The sequence below is a fragment of the Centruroides vittatus genome, unplaced genomic scaffold (assembly GCF_030686945.1).
Source record: "Centruroides vittatus isolate TY-2023 unplaced genomic scaffold, ASM3068694v2 contig_754, whole genome shotgun sequence".
Taxonomy (NCBI): domain Eukaryota; kingdom Metazoa; phylum Arthropoda; class Arachnida; order Scorpiones; family Buthidae; genus Centruroides; species Centruroides vittatus.
The window spans coordinates 24,205-48,768 of NW_027122490.1; the positions used below are offsets into that span (position 1 = coordinate 24,205).

Sequence of the window (24,564 nt, forward strand, 5' to 3'; positions counted from 1 at the left end):
ATTTAACGCTATATTAATTCTCTATAAAATGTGTTTTTGGTATGTATTTTGGAGTGTCTAGAACGAATTAATCGGATTTACATTGATTTATATGGAAATAATTGCCTCGGTTTTCGTCAGTTTTGGATTTTGCCGATTGTTTTCGGACGGGTTATCGACGAAAACCGAAGTATCACTGTAAAACAATAAAGGTCGACAATGATAAAATATAAATTTTTAATGAATATATATATCAATGCTTTTGTCAATATTAATTCTATTATAATAGAATTATTTAAGTGTCATTTTATTATAGAACAAATTATTTTCATTTAGTTTCATGACATTGAGTTTCATATAAAAATAAAATACAGTTATTTGCTAAGAAAATGATATTTAAATAATGTCATAAATAAATCATTATCCAAAAATTTTCAACAAAGAAAATATATTAATAAATATGCAAAAGTTTATTTATATAAAACTATACAAATTTTTAATCATTTTCTTTCGATTTCTCCAAATCTGAATTAGGAGCTTCTTTAATTATGGCACCTTTCCTTTTTGGCAAAACTTTGAGAAAGGATTCTTGCCAAGTCAAGCCTTCTGCAACTCTCAACAAAATTTCGAAAACTAAAATAAACACCAAATTCATTTTAAAAATATAATATGTATAATTTATATATTTATATAAAAGTTTCTATATAATAAAATTTAAATTATTAATAAATTATCTATTGTTTTGTATTTAATAATGCTCAAAAAATATTATATTCCAATATATGATACTGTTGCTTGCATACATTTCCTACTTTTCACATTATGCATTATTATAAAATGAATAAATCTTAAAATTTATTACTTTACACTGAACAATGATAAAAGATGAACTCACCAATTCATTAACTGATTTACAATAAATTTTCTAATTAATTCAAAAATTTAGAAAATAACACAAATTACAAAATAAGTATTGCCATAAATAAAAATTTTTTCTGCTATGGATAAATGTAGCATAACTTTTGTTTAATGTTATTATTGAAAACAAATCATAAATATCCAAAAATTATTTCAAATGTAATTAAGATTCTAGTTTGTAGGTGGTAAAAGTATTAAAAGTTCTCATGTGGGTTGAAAGAATATGCTGTTGCAACTAACTTACTCTGAATAATTCAATGTAAATAATTTATAATTAGATATTAATGCTTTACAGTGGATTAGTTACAACTAATAATTGATACAAATAGAAAAAACATATGTAAATGCTCAGGTAAATCCATACCAAACTAAAACCAATAAGATGCTTGTTTTTTATTCGATTTCAGCATTAACTGAAACAGTAGACAAAATGAGGAGTTAGAAGACATCTTACTTAAGAAGTGAAAAATGCAATAAAAATTGAAAAACATTGAAAAAACAAACATTGTCACATTTAACCACAGATAAAATTTTGTTACTTTGATTTTAACTGAAAGTAGGTCTGTGATTGATATGTTGGCCAGTCAAGTAATACTAAAGGATGCCACAATCTTCACATGAATTTTTAACAGCACTACAAACCCAAAGAAGATTGAAAACCCTTGCCCATATATTATTATTGCATTATTAACATTGCATTTTGATATTTTTACCTTGATCAATAGTGAGAACATTTCTAGTTTTCATTATTAAATATTTATCTAGTGGGAGTCTTGCATGACTTGATCCTTTTTCCATTGCTAATTTATGGCAAATGCCCTATAAATATAAAATTTTTACTAATAATACAAAATAATAATTTTTAAATAAAATAATTTAATATTCACAATAACATTTAATCTGATTGTCTCTCTTAAATAAATAAATAAATAAGTATTTCATTTTAATAAGAAGAATATCTTTATTTGATATTCTTCACATTAAAATAAAATAATAATTAATAAATTATTGTTCATAGTAAATTAAAATATTTTTGATAAAGAAAATAATCACAGTTATACAAGAAAACTATTACTAGTTACATGAGATTTTAAAAAATCAGAAGATTCATTTTGAGCATTTATCATTTCTCATTAGGGTCCATTTACACACAACAGTGTCGTGCTGGCACAGTGACCGTTTGTGACAGTGATGTCAAGCACGGCACAGTGATGAGTACAGTATTTACACACAACAGTGACAGTCATGGACTTTACTAAGCATGAATTGGCTATGACAGCTATATGTTTGGATGAAGAAGAAAAAGAAATGCAATCAAGAAAGTGCCACAAGTGGGTACATCAAGCATGGACAAAAAATATCAAAAGAATGGGAGTTTCATACTCTTTATTAAAAATTGAGATGATGAATCTATATTTTTTGAATATTTTCGAATGTCCCAACATGCATTTCATATTTTATTAAACAAAACAGAGAAATATTCATTTTGTACCCAATGTCCATGTATTTCAAATGAGATAAATCAAATAGAACAGGGTGTTGATGAACAATTTCTATTAAATGTTTGTCATCCATTGGAAAACAAAATTTACCGTCAGTGAAAATATTCCCGTCAAATGTACTTTCACGATATGGTCACGCCACTGCCACTGCACAGCACTGTGACTGATGAGTCTGGACAGGGTGATTTAAAACTACGTCAATGATTTCTCACCAGCAAAAAATCACTGCACTGCACAGTCATGTCATGTCACGTCACTGTTGTGTGTAAATAGGCCCTTAATCTATGATGCAATCCAGACTGTAACAAATCAGTTTAAAATATTAAAAATTTAAGACAGCCTGTTGAAACAGGAATCACCATTTATTCAATTTCAAAGTTCTGGAATACATTTTTGATGGCCAATCTTTCTACAAGATATAGAAAATCGGATTTAAGATCAAATTTGAATAAGTAAATCAAGGTCATTTTCTTTCTAGTGAATATAAACAATCAATTGTATATATATATATATATATAAGTCAAATGCCAAATGATAAATTCAAATCTTCAGTTTACATACTAATACAGTAGAACCCAATTAAGAAGTTTTTCAAGGGACCAATTTAAATAAAGCGTATGACACACCAACCAATTAACTAGTGTGAATAACGTTTAAGTGATGAATGTTTTTGTTATCCCTTCTGGGCACTTCTTCAGGTCAATTCTTATTTCAACTAGGCTGACCATTAACATTCAAAAATAAATCGAATCGTATGGATTTTGAATACAGTATGCGCATGTGTTCTCTGTAAGATGTTTAAAAAAGGTCGAACATTAAGTTGAGTTGGAATGCAGAGAACTACTGCACATGTGTTTGGTTCAAAATACAACTGAAAATTAAATGTCTTTGTCAGGTATAGCCTGCCATGCCATCGACAGACACATCTCTTCTTTAAAATTAATGCATGTGGTTCTGCTGCAGACTTCAATGGCCTCTTAAGCATTCGAGGTATTCCGGGTGTGGGGTGGTAAGGATAATTCTGGCTTAGGAGAAGTCTGCCGTAATATCTGGGTCTGTCGCTTAAGAATTTTTATGGCTTTTATCTCACAACATTGATGCAGACAAATGCTTTTTAATCTCTAAAAAGTTTATTTTTATTTATTTTGAAAAGATAATTTGTAATCAGTATCACGTATCACAACAATCTACTCAAAAAATGGATGAGATCAAATTTATAAATTACAAATATCAACAAAATTATGAATAGTCAAAGTGATACTGGCGCCTGTCATACGCGTTAATGGTTAAATAACTTTGTCTTTCTGTAAACTTTGCATTAACAACACTTGCCATGCTTTAAATAAATAAATTTTTTACACAGTTCTTTATTGTGTAATTTTAATTTTTTGCCTTTTTTTACTTTTTTTTTAGTGTGCAGTAAATTTGTATATTCTTGTATAAAAGGGTGCCAAATTTTGTTTTGCCCGGGACGTTCAAAACCCTAGAACCGGTCCTGGTTCTTGTGTAGGTCTGTGGTGCTCACATAATTTTTGTACAAGGTGGTTGTAACCATGCACTCTGGCTATTTCTTCTGTAAGTTTTAATTCCTGTGCTAGAGCTTGTGGAGTGGAAGACTGTGTGTTGACTCTTCTAACCAAGGTTCTGAATGCTGCTATCTTGTATGGAAAAGGATCACATGATCCAATCGGAATATAAGTGAAGATAGCACACGGTTTACGATAAACAGACATGAATGTGTCCGACCCTTTACTTGTGATGTCTACGTCTAAGAAGTGGACATTGGTGGGGCTGTGTTGTTCCAGCTCAAGGAATAGCCCACACAGATTGTTGTTCATCACGTTGACAAACTTCATTAGATTCAGTGTTGTCCTCCAGAAAATAATGATGTCGTCTATGTATCTTTTGTACAGGAGAATGTTATGGAGAAAGTGGGGGAGGGTTCTGCTCTCCAATTGTCTGATGACTAATTTGCAGAGGTCCCTGGAAACCAGACTGCCCATGGGGACTCCTCTACTCTGTGTATACACAATCCCATTAAATTGAAATATAGAACTATAACACACCAAGTGAGCCAATTCAAGTATGTGTTGGTGCATTAGTTATATCTTCTACTCTTCCAAACAGGAAGTCCCTGAGAGCACAAAACCAAGGAGGTAGCTCTATGGATCTATGGATAGGTACAAGGATCGGAAGTCTAACACTGAAACGTATGGGACAGGTGATTCCTTTAAGCTGCTCTAATAGTTCAACTGGGCTGGAGATGGCAAATTGATATCCATCCAGGTGAGGAGTAAGGAGATTATGTGAGGATCTTTCTAACTTACGAGTAGGAGCTCTAGCCTTGTCAACAACCAGTCGTAGTTGTCCTTACTTGTGTGTATTGGTGAAGGCGAACATCAGGAGCATCCATGAAAATGTCTCTCATATCTAATTCCACTCCACAAGCGCTAGCCACAGGAATTAAAACTTATAGAAGAGATAACCAGAGCGCCTGGTTACAACCACTTTGTACAAAAATTATGTAAGCGCCACAGACATACACAAGAACCATCCACCAGTTCCACAGAAATACTGAGAGATAAACAGGAAGAAGATAAGGAAAGGATCTCCATCACTTTTAACCCCCATTTAAAATTGTTGTACAACAAAATTGCCAAGAGACATCAAGTCTGTATTGCCTACAGGAGGTGCCCATCCATTTTCAACATACTATGCAATGGAAAAGACCCTCCTAATCCCGACAGACTACTGGGCATTTATAATGTCCCTATCATAGTCAACAGGTGTGTTAGGGAAATGGTTTATGTTGGCTCCACTAAATGTTCAATGGCAGTCAGATTACAAGAACATAAATCTGACATATAGCATAGTAGGAGTATGACCACTCTCTCCGCTTATGCGACAGACCCAGATATTACGGCAGACTTCTCCTAAGCCAGAATTATCCTTACCACCCCACACCTGGAATACCTCAAATGCTTAAGAGGCCATTGAAGCCTGCAGCAGAACCACATACATTAATTTTAAGGAGATGTGTCTGTCGATGGCATGGCAGGCTATACTCGACAAAGACATTTAATTTTCAGTTGTATTTTGAACCGAACGCATGTGCGGTAGTTCTCTGTGTTCCAACTCAACTTAATTTTCGATCTTTTTTAAACATCTTACAGAGAACGCATGCACATACTGTATTCGAAATCTGTATGATTCAATTTATTTTTGAATGTCAACGGTCAGCCTAGTTGAAGTAAGAATTGACCTGAAGTGCCCAGAAGGGGTAACAAAAACATTATCACTTAAACGTTACTCACACCAGTTAATTGGTTGGTGAGTTGTAAGTTTTATTTACATTATGGTGTTGTGCATTTAAACATTCTAGACCAATTTAAAAAACTTATTAAGCAGAAATGAAAACAATATAGCTTTTTTTAACAATTCATATTTATTTAACAATGATCTACTACATTACAATGAATTAGGCTTATACAGTATTTATTTATTTAGATATTTGTTTAACATAACTTTTTATAAAAAAAATTTGTTTTATGATTTGTACAAACAAAACCACAGATATACAAATGTCATAATGTTTATTGAAAATTTACAGTATCATCTGTAAATTGATAGGACTTTTCAGAACTTGCTGTTTGTTGCAAGCATTATTGCCAGATACCTGTGTAAAAGATTGTAAAATCTGTGTTCAAAGTAGTCCAAAGTTGTTTATGTGTTTATTTTGTGTATTTCCTAACATATTTTTTTCCTTTTCCACACACAATTAAATGTATAAAATTTTTAATTGGATGTAGTTGAAAAATTTCTTAAGTGAGTCCATTTTCTAATCATGGTCCAGAATTTCAGTCTACTTAAACAGGAAATTTTCTTAAATGGGAACATTTTACAGAAAAATTTACATAACTCTTATGGGACGGACCTTTTAAATTAAACTTCTTACATGGGAAAACTTCTAATGCAGAAACTTCTTAACTGAGTTCTACTGTATATATCTGACTGAGATAATTCAGTCTAGTAATTACAGTGGAACCTGGTTAACTTGAATTGGTCAGGGGGGAAAATTCAGACTGAGTTAAAAGTTTCAAATTATAGAGACTTTCATGGGAAAAAAGTTTCAAATTATATGAATAAACAATCCATATGATATTTCCATGGGTCTTATTACATAGAATCATTGTGTCAATGTAAACTCCTCAGTGTTGTCCAGAAACTTGAAAATGCTTAACCAAATAGTTAAATAAGCTACTGAGAAATACTTTCCCAAATTGTTGATCTGTTCACTCCTAAGTAATCAGTAAGGATTTTTAAAATATTTTGCACCTAGAATCAATCTGTTTTTTTGTTTTTTACAACAAACATACAATTCTTTATGACTGTTATATTTTAAAATTTTTCTGCAAAGGTTAAAATTTTTACATAAAATCAAACTACAAAAATCCATTTATTTATTACATCAGCTAGTTGGAGATCCTTCAGTAATTAAATAATAATAAAAAAAAATGGTTTAGAAAAAGATTTGTTTGTTTAGTTAAGTTATGGCAACACAACACTTGGGCAATCTGCCTAGGGGGAATGCCTTCCAGGAGGTCTTTTTAAGACAAACTGGCCCCTATTTAGGTGTTACAGATGTGGAGAAAACCCAAAAAACTCCACATGGCCAGCCCATCAGAGTGAGGCGCAAACCCATGGCCGAACTCCCAGTGTTCAGGGAATGAAGACCACTTGGCCACTGGTGGGCCCGAAAAAAAAAAGATTCAAATGGTAGTTACAGTATCTAGGCCATACACACTATCTGGAAGCTACCAGCCCATCTGCTGTCACATGACACAATATTTATTTTGTCATACATAGTTTCCATACTTTATAGAAATTTTCTTATTTATTTATTTGATAGATGAATGTTAATTATGACTTCAAGTAAATGCAACTTCAAGCCAGTTACTGATTGGCTAATCCAAATGATTAGCAAATCAGTGACTGGCTTGTGAGAGACGAGAGACCAGAGACAGTGACCAGAATATGGCCCCAGGTTCCATTGTATTACAGTGCAGAATTTCTGAGAAAGAGTTTTATATCTCTCAGAAATGTCTGATAGCAATTATTAATAATAATAATAGTTCAGTTGATATAATAATGGTATGAATATCAAAAGTTGTTTCAAATTTATTACTTTTTCTTATATAATATATAATTTCAATAGTTTGATTATTTAGTTACATCTGATTTATAGGCTATTTCTTAAATTTTGACTTATCTAAAGCTATTTGATTATTTCTCATATTTTGGATTAATTTAAGGTTTTTAAACTTTAATTACAAAATCTGAAATTTTAATTAGAATATAACTCATTATAAATTTTTCTTTTTATAAATTTGACAATTTAGATCATTCTTAGTAAACAAATATATATACATATGTATATATTTTACTGAGATAGATAAATTATACTATTACATAAATACCAATTATTTAGTAGATTATTTAGTATTATTATATATAAAAATGGTTTCAAATATTGATTAAACACATAAGTTTAATTCAACATTATGTACATAGACTAAATCTTATCAAATTTTAGAATAATTCTTGGTTTGCTTGTTTTGTTTAAATATATTGATTATTCTTTGGTTTTTTGTTGTTTTAGATGTATTTATTACTATTTAGAACAATTCAGTTTTAATATAACTTATTTGTAATAGCATCATCACTTTTAGACAAAGAAAATGTATTAAACGTTGCGAAAAGTTCACTGAGTTCAGCGTTATATCCACGTTTGCTTGTCGCAAGTACTTTCGACAAACCTTACTGTCGTCGTCTTCAGGCGAGTTCGTAAATTTGCCGAAAAACTTTAAAAAAAAACAAAACCTGAACTCAGTGAACTTTTCGCAACGTTTATACGGCTTTGGCGTGAATATTGTCGTACCGACATTGAAAATGTATTAATTATTCCAGAACATTCCATTTAATTATATTGTTAATTGGTGAAAGAAACTTAAAAAGCATTTCACAATTATGTAAATGGATGATTGTATTATTCCATTTTTGTAATTTATTATTATTATTCTTCTGGATTAGGCATTATAAATTCTCTTTTCTAATATGATAATTTTTTCTTCTAAAATAATTATTGATACAAAGTACAGTAATTTAAGAAATACGTTTCTGTACTTATTATTAAATCTTTCAAATATCATAATTCTCAGTGTATTGAAAATAAAGTTATGAACAAATAATATAAATTATGATCACAATTATAGTCACAATTATGAATATTGTTTTTCCATTATTACTGTAGAAATTTTAGGTATTTTATTACTCATTAATGCAAGGACAAGGATTTTTTCTGAAAAAGCAGAAATCTGCAGGAGGACACACAGGCAGATGAGAGTGGGAAAAAGGAATGCGAAGAAGGAGAGTCATAGTGAAGGAAAGAAGACACAAGGAAGAAAAGTGTTTGAAAGTTGTCTATCCTTTATCATCTACTTCTTTTGTTATATTGTTGTGATCCCACATTTTTGGGGGCTTGTCTGGGATTGAACAAAAAAGTTTTCTACTATAATTCTAACCACTATAATTTTTTCAGGATCTCACATTTGATGTTTATTGTTTCTCCAAACTCATGAGAGCTACAGACAACCATTCAAGGTTGGATCTATATGTTGACAGAAGACTTCTTTGATGGGAGTTTGTAAAAGTTTATCTGTCACTATGACAAAGTTGGAACTTTAAAGGTAAAAAGATGAAAAATAACTATAACTATGTATTTCCCTATGATAATAAATGTAAGTTTAAAATAAGTTTCTATTTCTTTCTAGCCAATTGGAATTTAATTTCTGGACATGCCTCGGATAAGTAATTTATCACTTAATTTTACTTGTTTAGAGAAAGAGATTTGGTATTAGAGAAAACAGAATAAATATAATTACCAAATTTCTAATATCTTCACTTTCAAAATTAGTTTTCAAACAACTTTTGTAAACATAAATTACTATATGAAATGTTTACAAAGATAAAATAGTGACATGGAAAGACAATCATAATTTAAATTTCATTCCAGATTTTAAAAATAAGATTAAAATTGTCTATGAGATCATTTATCTAAATTAATATCCATTTATTTTTAGAGTTTAAAAAATTTAATTAATATAATTTTTAATTTTTGAATTTAATTATTTTAAATTTAAAATTTAATAATTTAGTAAACATTTTTATGTCAATAACATTGCAATTGTATTTACATTTAACATATACTTTGGAAATAATCAAATAAATTGAACAACATATAATTAATAAATGAAAATAAAAATATCCTTTTCATTACAGCAAAAAAAATCTAAAAATAAAAATTTAAAAAGATTGACCTCTATAAATAAGCAATTAAAATTTTCATTTTTATTTATTATTATAAGAAGTCTCAGTAAAAAATTTTAATAATTTTGAAATTATAACAAGAAATTAACATTTAAATTAGAAGAAGTAATAATTAAAAACTTTGATATATGTTAATCAAAAATTTATCAATAATAAAATTCAAGTATTCAAAATTTATTCACCTTATGCCTATTGTGGTCAACCAAACCTCCTATTATATAGGTTTTAGATTCTTCTAAGTTATCTACTATATTATCAGATTCACTTGTCAAATAAACAGTATTATTCACTCCAAATACATCCAAATAATTTTCTTCTTTATAATATACCTATTATATATTTTAAACAAAACTTAATAAATTATGCTATTAAAATTTTAAATATATAGATTGCAGTTACATTCATCATATATGAAAATATAATTTCATTTCATTTTCAATTTTATAGAAAATTAATTTGGCTATTATAAGATCATAATGATTTAATAATATTTCTAATTCCCCATTATAATATTTTACAATATTAAAAATGTCTTGTAGTATGACAATGCCACAATTAATTTCACATATTAATCAAATCCTTGCTTAATGCACGATTTAATTAATGTGCAAAATTAATTGTGGCAAAAGTTTTAATTAATGCAGCGTTAACAGCTCTCTTTACTTAACATAGATATGTTTTTCTTAGCAAATAAAGTGTTAGTGAATTTGCCATTTTTGTTTATTAAAATAAAAATATTTGTTATTAACTGAAAATTTGTTCTAGCGGATAGTGATCGTTTGGTCAAGAACCAAGGTACCACTGTATTTGATTAATGCAATTTTGATATACGTAATAGTATTGAGGGATTAATTAACCATGTTAATCAATACATGTATTTTAAATTTTATGTTAGTTTAATTAATATATAATGGATTTCTACAATACAGAGTTTAAAAAATAAAGCAAAAGGTAATGTCACCTTTAGTTTTGATTTCATTATTATTTTGAATTAAATTTATTATTATTAAATAAAAATTAAATAAAATTATTGTAATTATTAGTTAATGTTAGTATAAGATAGCAATCTACTGCCTACTTTTAGAAAAAATTATTTCATATTGATTATTAATAGTTACCCATATTGTCTGAATAATCCAGAAATTAAAATGATTATTATAGAATGGGGATGGTGAACCTTTTTGAGCCCACATGCCATATGGTAAGCATATTTATCTTTAAAAATGTTTATGCATGCTGAAGTTTCAAACTTCAAGTTTTAAACTCGTAATGATTTTTAAACAAATGAAATGAATATTTTAATTAGAACATATGTAAAGAAGCTGATTGAAAAAACAATGAGTTACTGAACTGAATATAAAACTATAATAAAATGCTAAAATTAAGATAAACTGAAAGTAGTAATAGTAAAAATAAACAAAATTGTATAGTAAGTTGCATGCCAAATAATTTCTCTCGATGTGACACTTTGGACACACATGTCCTAGGTTCACTATCCTAATTATAGAATATCTGTATTTAGTTGTTATTTATACATTGACTTGCTAATTGAAAGGAAATAGAAAAAGAAATATTTTCATTCTTGAGATGGTAACTTATAATCTAATTGCATATTGGTAATTATCTTGCTTTCAAAGGCTATCCTAGAGGCAGGGTAAATGGTTGGGCAAGTTATATAAGGGTTTAATTTTTACTCTTGCAATTTTCTGCAGTGTATATGCTGTCATGGGTTATAAAATTTGCTAAAAGTTATCTGTCCAAAATTATGGTAATTAAAAATTCAATATTTTTTTTTCCAATTTAAAATTGAAATAATTCTAATTATTAAATTCTGTTGTTAAAATTTTAAATGTAAATGAAGAATAAGAAACACTCACATCCCAGTTAAGGCAGCCCGCATTAACAGTCATCCGTTGCTTCACCGCATTGTCCACGCTAGTGATGTATAACTACCAAAATAAATAAAAAGGAAATATGAAACTAATTATATAAATCCTTCAATACTAATTTTTTTAATAAAAATTAATTTAATAGAAAGTCTACTTTCTTAGTAGAAAAAGTCTGCTTTCTTAGAAGTATATTATCTTAAACTTTCTCATTCATTTATGGTACATTTATAATACCGTATTTCTTGTAATAATTCCCATTTAACCTATATTTTGAGGTAAAATGCATTGTTTGACTTAAATATTGATATATTAGTGGTATTCAATATTATTGAATAATTGATATTGATATATTTTCCAATATCAAAATAAAAAAATGAATACTGGCTAATATTGTTATCAATGTTTATTATTATTGATATTGGGAATTATAGAAACTTATGAAGTTAATTTTGTTAATTGTAATTCAAGTACTTTATTCAAATCATTTTTTATATATCAGTTATGATATTCTGATTTAATTAGTTTTATGTTAGTTAGTTTTATGTCTCTTTTGGAATCATGCTTTTTTCCTTCTTATAATAATATGTTTTTACTCCAATAATTGTACCCACCAAAAAGTACAACTGATTATTACAAGAAATATGGCGATGATGATGATGATGATAACTCTCCCATGGTCACCACCTGGTTGTGGTGGGAGAGCCCAGTAATTTTACTGAACCATAGAGCAATGCAGGCTGGAGCACAAGCTCCTGGTAGGGACATCCATGCCAGTAAGGTCTATGGGGAGAAATGCAGCTAAGAGTGACCACACCCAGGGCCGGATTAATCCACTTTGGGGCCCTAGACATTTTCTTCTTATCGGGCCTCCTCCCTCTCCCACAAGAAATAGAGCACACAAAAAATATAAAACAATAAATGAAACAAAACTAAATAATGTGAAAAATTAAAACAAATCTTAAATTTTTATTATTAAAAAATATTTAATATACAACAATAAATTTTAGTTTTTCTAAAAGAGTTTGAACAGTTTGTTTATAAATTTAAAAAAATTGAAATTTATTTTATTAAATGTCTAACAACAGTTGTTATACAATAACGATAGTACCTTAAAATATTAATTGTTTAATTTAACCTTTTTGGTTAATATTTAAATAATATAATATTTTACCCACGAAAGGTAAGTTGAATAACGAAAAAGATCATTTAAATTAAAGCTAAGATACTTTAAAAAAGTAAGTACAGATAGGCCTCCTACAGTGGCGTGCCGTGACATTTGATGACAGGGAAGCTGTGTTTCTGTAAGAAGCCGACTTCCAGCGGCAATCAGTTAATTGCGCGTCAGTGATGGTCTAGGGCAGTGGTTCTTAACCTTTTTATACTCGCGGCCCACCAAATATTTCATAATTTTTTTGTGACCACCATTTTTTTAATAATAATTTATATTTGATAATTTATCTATAATAAATTGATTTTTTTATTATTGCTTTATTTTTTATATAATAAATGTAAATCATAACTTTATTATTTCATTATCTATTTAAATAACATTCAAACTTCACAATTAAACATGAAAACTCATTAATTTTTAACAGAAAATAAAATAAGAAACATGTCGATAAATCGATCCAATGTCGATGGTAAAACTAAACTAAAACTAAAACGCCCACTTGTGGTAAGGATTTTGCATAACTTTTGCAAAAATATTTAAATTTTCAAAGCCTACTATTTTTCCTAATTATTTTTAAAATTCCAAGCATTAATAGTTTCTTAAAATTGCTTTGGAATAAAAGAAGTAAATACTGCGGTTTAAGTAGCATATTTACATTTATTTCTTCTGTACTAACAAAGTTGTATGTAGGAAGAAATACAAAATAAATAAATAAAAACTAAATAGGAAAACTTTATCTTTCTTATTTCACTTTTCAATACGATATTCGGATTATACATCAATTTTCTTTTTATTATATTCTGAAGGAAATTTTGCATAATTTGGCGGCCCCCGGCAAACTTCTTATGGACCCCCAGGGGCCGCAGCCCCCTGTTAAGAATCACTGGTCTAGGGTCCATTCGTATTCATTTGTTCGATAAGCCAGTAAAAACTGTAGACTTCTCTAAATGTATTTTTAATATCACAACTACATTCTGAATCGCTAGCCACGATATAAGGGCTAAAATTAAAAATAAATTATAAAAACTTACTCGGTGAAATAAAATGTGCAATGGATATACATACCTGGTACAATGTATTGTTTGATTGTATTAATATACTTTTAAAGAAAATTATAATTAAAATATAGCTTTGTAAAGAAACGTACATAAAAATAACATAAAATATTCTTTACTTTTTAAATCTTAAAACTTTGATAACTCTCCCATGGTCCCACTCTCCTCATTTATGGTACATTTATAATACCGTATTCAATATGTCATAATAGATTAATAGATTATTAAATTGATTAATAGATTATTTAATATACATTTATAATACTGTATTCACTTAGTCAAATATCTTGATACGAGTAGCTAATGGATGGAACTAGTGACGGTCCAGGTAGGTGTGTAGTGAGTGTGTGCATGCCAAATCCCGAGGGTGCCGATACCAGTCAATGTCAAATGCCTCTTTTGTCGCATCACTAGTATATCTCAAAGGATGCCACAGGGCTGTTGTAAATTTTAAACATTTCTCACCGTAGCTGTAAAAATCTAACTATGTTAAACTTAATAGTCATTCGTTTTCTAACTAATTCGTTTTAATACCAGGTGTACACGGAAATCAGTTTTCCACTGTACTGAGCGAGTGATTGGTTCTGTTAAGCGTTTGTTGAAGTAAAATTCTGGCTCTTTCAACAGGATTTTATTTATGTCCCCATTCCCTAATCTCTTAATTATTTAGTCACTTCTTAAGTAGAAATAAGTCAAAACCAGTTACTTTGTACCTGAATATCTGTAGTCTTGGGAAAACAGTGGAAAGACAAATTTTTATGACAACGGATATATAAATCGTAAATTTAAGGAAAATAAATTCTAGAGCTTTTTTTGTACCATTGTATGTACTGTACGTCTCATTCATTAAATTTGGTTGTAAATGATGCTGCCAAAGTAACAGTTAATTTTTAACACTGTACTAGAATTGTACACGTTTTTTCTGCATCCCCTTACAGATGGGACATACTAAATCGTAATATCACCGGTTTAACATCGAAATCCGTAAGTAATATAAGATGGGAGAGCAGAATAAACGCAGAATAAATATATCAAATATTTTAATGGAGTTTTTTTAAACTCCTGTCAACTATACAGAACTATCATAAAAACGTGCCAGTAAACTCCTATCGGTTGGGTTGTTATAAATCTAGTCTAGGGTGGGCAACCCTTTTTATAACATGGGCCAGAATAAATTTTACGTTTTTTTCCGCGCCGTAGTAGTTAATTGACGCCTTCTTGTGAGTCGTAATTTTTTTAGTCTGCAAATATGAAATAAATAAATAAAAAGTTAATTACTACATTTATTTTTTTTATCGTTTTCGAAAATTACAAAGAACTGGAAAAATAACTAATTAATAGTTATTTTTCCAATTTAATAATCTATTAAAGATCTCGCGGGCCGGATAGAAACTTTTCGCCAGCCGTAGCTGGCCCGCGGGTTGCCCGCCGTTGATCTAGTCTGCTCATGATTCACATAATCGGGCGAGGGTGGCCAAATATCTAGCAGGCGGCTAACAGCCCACAACCGCTCCTGGATATAAAGTCGCATACTCTTTACGCGTGTGTCACTTCTACCAGCTAAACCATGACGTTGGTGCTCTGTAAAGCGCATGCGCCAATGCCTATAATCTGGCTGCTTGGAAGTTGACAGGCAGGCGGCTAACAGCTCAGAACCGGTCCGGGTTATAAAGTTGGACTCCGTACGCGTGTGTCGCTTCTACCAGCTAAACTGGGTGAGGTTGGTGCTCTGTAAACCGCATGTGCTAATGCCTATATAATCTGGCTGATTAGAAACTGACCCGGTTTCGACATTCCTTCCGCCACCGAATTTTCGAATATACAATAGCAATCTTATCGTTTTTTTTTCACATGTAGTATAGAAATTTGTAAAAGATACATAATGCAGTTATAATAAAATATTCATTTTAATTAATTCAAAGTATGTTAAAATATGAAAATTTATATTTTATAAAATACAAGGGAAGGTCATTGGAAGGTGGAATCGGCGCTTCCATCGCTTCCAATGACGGCACGCCACTGGCCTCCTACAACACAGTACTTTTACAACACGTTTTTGCTCCAAAGCAGTTGGAAAAACGCAGAAATTTTCTTACAATGCAGATTAGGAAATGTGTGGCGGCTCCCCTAGTCCCCAGATGGATAATGCTCTAAATGCTTCCTGGAAAGCTTTATTACCGAAAATGGCCAGTCAAGAAAATGTTGTTGAGCCAATTCAGCATGAATATAATAACATAGTAAGTCTTGCACATGCAATAGGCGACGATGGATTCACTGAAATAACTGATGATATTATAGAATTAGTTACGGAAAATGAAATAAACGAAGCAGATTTGATGACAGTTATATCCGAAACATTACTGATTGAAGATAATTCTGAAGATCTTTTTAATGAAGAAACCAAAAACTTCACTCTGAAATGTATAGAAAAATGTTTGGATATGGCAAAACAGATGGAATCTTACTTTTTAGAGAACGATCCTCTGCCGGAGAGAGCAGAAATATATAAATCTTCTTAAGCAATATTTAAAATTGCTTATCTGCCTATCAAGAAATTTATGAAGATTTGCAAAGCAAGAGCAAACAATCTCTAATGACAATTTTTTAAAACCTAAACCTACCGGAAGTGCAGTGGAACTTGACGATGAAACAAGCTCAGATCTTGAAATAAGACCAGTCAGACGTTCTCAAACAACTATAATAAGTGACGATCAGGACTAAATTTGTGAGTATAACACTTATGTTTCTTTTTGATTTTGACTTGAAATCATAATCTTTTTAGTTTTTATATGATGTTGAATTTTATTTAAGTTTTTTATGAAGTTTTTTAATGTACATAAATTTAAAAAATGATGAAAATGTTACACCATAAAAGGCAGTTTTTCTCTTTTTAGAACCAAATCCCAGTTTTTGTATTAAGTTGGTGTCTCCTATAACGCGATTTCCCACAATGCAGTATTTTCAAGGAACGTATCTACCGCGTTGTAGGAGGCCTACCTGTATATAAATATGAAACTTTATTTAAAAATTCAGAAAAGTAAACTATCTTATTTACAAATCTTTTCAAAATAGACAGTTTGACTGGACCTTTCAAAAAACCAGGCCCTAGACATTTGTCTCGTTTGTCTATGCGATGATCCGGCCCTCACCACACCCACATTCTGTGGAGATATTTATCATGGTAGTAACCAGATCTAAGTATGATACTGGTTTGGACGTCACCTGGGTTAACAAAGTCCGCATTCGTGGGTTAGGCAGAGGCTCACATTCGAAAAATAGGCCACAGTCTCCTTTGGTTACCGGTGGCGAAAGCAGCACCGGCCCAAGCATGGCTACTGCAATGCCCTCAACAGATGTGAAGAACCAACCTAGCCTTGGTGTTTCTGTGGCAATGCATCCACAGACCACAAAGGCTGGAAAACCATGCCAACGGATGAAATGGACAATAGAAATGAACGCATTTATCATCCATATTTACTACACCATCACAAAACTCAAAACAAACATGACAGCGTACAGACAACAACTACACCATAGATTCACACAACAATATCCTCACCTCACTGTCACTGAATAAAGGGTTATTGATCAAAAAAGAACAATTATACACAACAACGTTATCCCACAAACAACACTTGAACTTCTCAAGCAACAGGTTGCTGATCAAATACATCAACAGACAGAAATATCTACTATATAGCATAATAAACTATAAATTGTGTTCAATAATAGATAATTCTACATATAATTGGTTGTTCATATTGAAAAATTTGCTAGATTGACACAGTTTCTCTTTCCTATGGTTGTCTAAAGGTTTTCATTTGATCGAAAGCTACCAAACATTAATATTAAGAGTGTGCTATGAACAAACCATACAAAAAGATGGGTCTTTGTAGAAAAAAGCAAACATTTTCAATTTTATCATAGTATTAAAACAACTTTTATGTGCGATAATCATTTATGGACATAAATTATCATGTAAAGCATTCAATACTGCATCTGAGATGTGGTCAAAATTATATTTTGACATAAAATAGTAGACTAATAATAAATCCTGAGAGAATTTATAGTAATTGTAGTATGCAAGTGTATGAAATTTGGGAATATATATTCTTTCAATGTATGAAATTTGGAACAAGCAGGAAAAGATATTTGATAAAATTTAAATCCTAGAAAGATATAATTAACCTCCTTGTAACAAACTAAGGTTCAAACAATAAAGAATTGAACAGAATATTAACATGGTTATAAAATTTAGGATTTTAAGATTATAAATAGCAAGATTCAAATTCACAAATGTCATTGAATGTGCAAGTATGTAACCGACATAAGTTCTAAATATTCCTAATTTGAAACAATATACTAATATTTAATATTATTCAAAATAATACTTAAGGTAATAAATTTAAAAGCTAGTCATAGTCAATAATATATTCCAATCTGCATTCTAAATTTTTATATCATTAAATAATTTAATAAATCCCATTCTAATCTGAAAATTTTCAGCAAAATTAATATTTGCTATTTTGAAATTTCCATTATTTTTACTTTCTCAGCTGTTATATATAACAGAAGAAAAGTGTAATGATTTGTCAAGAAATGACCCTCCCAAAATTTTTACATTTTTGGACTCAGGACCTTGAAACATCAAAACATGCAAAAAATTCAGGGTGTTTTTCTGTATGTATGGATGTTAGTATAAGTTTGGGGCATGATTTTGTTCACCCTCTTTGAAGCTTAGTAACTCCTGTACTTTTTGTCAAAAATTTCTGAAATTTTTCAGGGAAGTTTATGTATTAGAGAGATTGATGATATTAATTTTTGGTGATTAAAAGTTGAGGAGGTGGGGAGATAGAGGGATCATGTGTCATATCTCTAGTGGGGTTGGGCTTAATGAAGATTTCACTTGTTATTAGCATTTACAATTATTTTATAAAACTTATCCCTACCCTGAAAATTAAGCTTTTTGCCATTTTATAATAATTAATTATATTAAGTTTTTTAAATAAAATATCATAACATATCCCACACATAATTTTAAATGTTGTGGGAAAGTTGAGCAAGTCATTGCTGGATTTTTTATTGAATTTCCTATTAAGAAATAAAATAAAGTTACAAGAAATCAGGTCAGAATAAAAAAGTTAAAAAAATAATTATTGGTTTGGTTGATTATAATCCAATAGCACCCTCTTTTTTTTTTTAAACCAAGTAAACATTTCAACATATAACCTCAAACAGTTACTTCCATCTTTTTTGTTCCATTTTTTTATGAAACAAAAAAGTTTTTGAATTACAGTAGAGCGTCGATAAGTGGAACCAATTGGGGACTGGGGTCCTTCCAGTTAATGATTTGTTCCAATTTCCGACTTTGTACGAAAAAATACATTAACCTGTCCGATGTTCAAATTTTTCTCCATTGCGTATTGCTTCCTGTTGAATTTTTCTCCATTGCGTGTCGCTTCGTGTTGAATTTTCGTCGATTTTAAGCCTAACAAAAATTTTTATAATAATCATCGAGGCTATCGTATCGTTAAAAATTATTTATGCATTTTGTACAAACAAAATAAATATATTAAAGAATATAAAAAACATGAAAATTATACTTTAGAAGTAAATTTAGTATCAAAAACATTCGATTCAGCACGACACAGTCCGACTGAAAATCGTTCCACTTTCCGGCCATTCCACTTACCGACGTTCCACTTATCGACGCTCTACTGTATGAAATTAATATGGTAAAATGGCAAGGATTTGAACAAAAAATTATTAAAAATACAAAGTGTTCAAATATTGAAGATTAAAATCTCAAATTTTTCATTATAAAATGAATATCTTACCTGTAAAGGAGATGATGATCTGCGATTAAGATAGTAGCATCGATGCAACTGCTTTAATGTTTTTGACATTTCCTGTAAAAATGTTTTCTATATAAAAATTGTTGGTACATATATCAAAAAAATATTATTTTCAAATTTATAAGACATACAGATGATGATTAGTACATTTATTATTATTGATTCACTACAACAATTCATATATAGTGTAAGTTGTAATACAGTGTGTCATTGTGAGTATTGTATCTTTGAGTATAGTTTTTAGAATTTTATGACCTGATCCAGTATGGCAATCATGAACCCTTCCATCTCCCCAAAGAGGCAGCTCAAGCTAACTAGCTGTTTTATGCAGTTTTGTCAAGAAAATACTGGGCCAGGTTATAGGGATGACTGCCATAAAGTGCCTTTTGAGCCCACAATTGCTTAATGGTGTCTATGCTTCTTACATGTTGTGTCATGTCCATATGATGGAGTATAAGTTTAATGGTGTGTTATTTGAATCTGCTAGAGTTACTGCATTATGTAACTGTGATGTTTCTTGTTTTTTGTAGAAAAACTCTTGCAGTGTCTATATTTGTTTGTAGTGAAGGTTTACTGTGTCAATCAAGTCACGTCCACCATCTTTACATGGAAGGGTTAATCTTTCTGTGGTGGATTTAGGGTGTTGTTGTTTATGCTTAGTAAGTGTTGTTCTTGTTTTCCTTTGGAGTTGCTCGAGATCTGTGTGAGTCCAATGTATAACTCCAAAAGAATACAAGAATACTGGGACGACATATGTGTTTATTGCTTTAACTGTATGCTGAGAATAACATTTAACCTATTCTGGTATTCTTTAATTAATCCTTGCTTTATTTGTGTATGTTCTGTTAGTTTGACCTGTTGGAATCCTAAATACTTGTAGAACTCACCCTCTTCCATGGATTCAATAACCTCTCCATTTCCAAGTGCAAAATCTCCTTTCTTCAGGACTCCTTTTTCTATGTGAAGTGTTTTGCATTTGTCTAGGCCAAACTCTAATTGTATGTCCTTGGAGTATGAATGTGTGATTTGTAAGAGTTGATGAAGTTATTATTATTGGTAAAATGTCTCTTATTATACATAAATAAATATACTATATTACTTAAAAGAATTTGTTATACAAAGATTCAATTTAATATAAAAATAATGAAATTTACTGCATCAGTCATCAAATGGTTTAAAGATAAATCTATTGCAACTTTGATTCGGCAAGTAGAAAATTCCATTTTTGCCATTTTTAGTTCTTTTCTATTTGGTCCTAGTTTTATTCCTTTTTCACGAGCTTCTTGTTGCTTACGTTTCCTTTTCTCTCTTTCTTTGGCTCTTGAAAAAAAACCAGTAAATAAAGTACAACATAGCTGATGAATGGGATAAAAATGGAATTATTGAATTTACTATTACTATTATTACCATAATTATTTATCAGGATAAAATACTTTTATACTTTTGTTTAAGCAATTAATAATACTTCTATATTATGTATTAATTGAAACTTTATGTTTACATATATATATCAATGTTATTTAGAATTACCTTCTTTCACTTTTCTGAGCTAACCATTTTTCCCTCTTTGCTATTTTCTTTTGTTGACGTTTTGAAAGCGTAGTTACTGTACTTTGTTGAGTCTGAATCACATTTATATCACAATCTTTTTGATCCATTGATTCATTAGAAGAGTCCATAATATCTAATTGAAAAAAATATATATATTAATTGTTTATACAGAATGTAGACTTGCACAAAGCTATATCTTTCTTCTGCTATGCATTAGTTAAATACAAGTTCATGAAAGTATAGGACATATAAGTAATCAGTATTGGGCTTTCAATGGCATAGCTGCCATTCACCCTTGACCCATCCTTCTCATGGAGCCAAATCCTATCTCAGCACCTATGAAAGCTACAGCACAGTTTAAATTACAGGATCTCAAAATTACTAGAAAATGTTTTTTGTCTGATTGAAATAAAAAATTTAGTATAGTAGTTTCAATATTTTGTGAACAAAAGTTAATAACCATTTATTTACAGTCTGTCAGATCCGACAGTTGAGTGGTGTAGGAAACCCAAGATTGAATCCAGACAGGTCAAAAAATCCCCTGGAATTTTTTAAGGGGTGGTCCATCTGGATATGTCGAGCCCTGTCCCTCACCATCCGGTTGTCCCATTCTGGGCCTGGCCAAACCCATAATGTGCTTGTTTAAAGAGAGACCCTCTTAGTGCCCACAGTGAAGAGAGTTAAAAAATAATAATAATCTGCCAGATACTATGATTTAATTTATATAAAAATATGACTTTTACTGAAGTAAATTTCAGTTTGATTTATTAAGAATTGCATAAGAAACAATTTTTCTCCAGAAATTCTGTCTGAAATTTTGGCTGTGGTATAGATTACTCCTGGTGGAATTTCAGGACTTTGAGTATATATCTGAACTGAGGGGACTGAGACGAGTTCAACAGCACCCTACTTTTGGACCGGAGATGAAAAATAACAAAGTTACCATATTTACAATTTCTTGCCTTTCACAATGCATTCTATGCTATTTTAGAGTTTTCCATGGTAATATATTTAATCCAACCACGCGTGGACTTGCAGCTTTGAATATCGATTGAGCTGAAATAAAAGGTTTTCTATTGGCATAACTAGGGACAGTCACCTCCTGGAGGGGTAGGTTAGGTTTTTTGGATGAGCCACAAAAGTGACATGTAGTACTAGCCAACCATGAGTGATAGCGAGCATGTCGGCGGCTGAGGGGCCATAGGCCCCGAGGTCGAGGAGTGCAGGGTGTGCAAAAAGAACTTACTCCAAATGCAGACAATCAGTGTATCCGTGAATAACGTCTGCCTCTGTTGAAAGTGAGTGTACAATCTGTTACGTGGGCAGTTTTCTTTAGTCTTTGCCAATGTGGATTTAGAATATATGGCCAGCTTGCCGGACTGCCTGTTAAATAGATGATAGGCTTAGTAGAGAGAGTGACGCAACTCCTGATCACGATGTAAGTTGTTAAAGTTTGATCATCAATAAACATGATGAGATAATGAAATACTTTTTTAATAGGGACAATATGTATAAATAATCAGAAGTGCCACCTAGTGAAAAACTCTAAAATGGCATAGAATGCATTGTGAAAGGAAAGAAATCATAAATATGATAACTTTGTTATTTTTCATCTCTGGTCCAAAAGTAGGGTATCATTAAACGCGTCTCAGTCTCCTCAGTTCAGATATATACTCAAAGTCCCGAAATTCCGCTGGGATAATCTATACAACATCCAAAATTTTAAAAGAAAACTGATTACTAGCGATATGGGGGATACTATAGATTACTACCTATGGAATTTCGGGTCTTTGGGTATATATATGAGCTCAGGAGACCGAGACGAGTTCAACGATACCCTACTTTTGGACCGGAGACAAAAAATAAAAAAGTTATCATACTTTTTCTTCCAGTAATTTGTGCGATGATAGGGAGTCGCGTCGCTCTCTCCACTAAGTCGGCCTCGCTATCGCGATCAAGAGTTGCATCGCTTGCCATTAAAATTGTCTTTAGTAGACGTTTTCCCCCTTTTTTACTTTGTTCAAGAACTACCGTGAATCAATAACTAGTGACGTTTAGCACATGGCGGCTTGCCGGCGCTCTCCTCTGGGAGGTCAGTTGGGAGCACGAACAGTGGGAATGGCTGCCATGTTCACTGCTATAAGTAACATTAACCGAAATGGCAATCGCGCGATGATCGGAAGTCGCGTCGCTCTCTCCACTCTTGTATCGCATGTTTAACCCTCCTGGAGATGACCGTAGTCCGACGTCATGGTTTGCAGACTTTACCGCAAGATGGCAGTACTAGCAACTATGGTGCCATCTTCATGAGAGCATTAAAAAAGTATGGTAACTTTTTTATTTTTTGTCTCCGGTCCAAAAATAGGGTACCGTTGAACTCGTCTTGGTCCCGTGAGTTCAAATATATAATCAAAGTCCTAAAATTCCATAGGTGGTAATCTATAGTACACCCACGTTATGGATTATAACACTATTTTTATTATTCTTTTATTATATATCATACGACTCACTAAAGGAAAATTGGAAAAAGTATTTATATGTAGCAACTTCATATCTTACTTGTTCTTACTATCAGACAGTAGTTTTGTTATGAAGAATATTCAACCAATATTTTTATATTTTAAATCAGATAAAATATGACAACAGAATTTCAATTAATTAACCATGTGTCAAATACACGTTTTTAAGTCATAGATCATGTCACCGTCTATATTTTTTCTTCATAACAATAAAATATATAGTTTTTGTTTTATTATGCTGATGCATTTAGAAGAATTGCTAATATAACTATTAACTACGGTGAAAGCCAACTATTTTTCATATACAAAATTCGAGATAAAAGCCGCCATGTTAGACATACAGCGCTATCTCGCGGGAGAAAATATTTAATTAAATTATTATCAACATTTTTTGAAAAAAATTTATGATATTATCATTTAGTACAGAAAGATATGGGGAAATATAATCAAATTTTTAAGAAAATATTAATTCCATCAGAGTACATAGATACATACCCTCGTCCTTGCTATAATACTACCAGAGTCGGTAGATTAACTGATACTACTAACTGATTTTGAGAAATTAATTTAATTTTTCTAGTAAAACAGATACAAAAAAAAATAAATAAATAAATAAAAATAATTAATAAAAATGTTTCATATAATAAATTGTATCAGGGTTGATGAAGTATTAATTTTATAATCTCCATATGAAACCGTACTAAGAAGAAGTATTAATTTCCGATAGAGGGATGTTGAG

At 30.8% G+C, this 24,564-nt stretch overlaps 1 protein-coding gene across 2 annotated transcripts; it reads right to left on the reverse strand.

The window, feature by feature from the left end:
• Positions 1–428: 428 nt before the first annotated feature.
• Positions 429–24,158, reverse strand: LOC136981426 (tRNA methyltransferase 10 homolog A). 2 transcript variants are annotated; one of them, XM_067277748.1, is made up of 8 exons: positions 23,876–24,158; positions 21,286–21,439; positions 20,910–21,075; positions 19,738–19,809; positions 11,663–11,734; positions 9,968–10,114; positions 1,611–1,716; positions 429–612 (listed from the first exon to the last, which is right to left on the reverse strand). In XM_067277748.1, exons 2-8 carry the CDS (start codon positions 21,432–21,434, stop codon positions 476–478), a joined length of 849 nt encoding a protein of 282 aa, XP_067133849.1. In that variant the 5' UTR covers positions 21,435–21,439; positions 23,876–24,158; the 3' UTR covers positions 429–475. The 2 variants fall into 2 exon arrangements, with proteins under 2 accessions (XP_067133849.1, XP_067133848.1); XM_067277747.1 differs by having other exon boundaries at positions 23,866–24,158.
• Between the last annotated feature and the right edge of the window lie 406 nt (positions 24,159–24,564).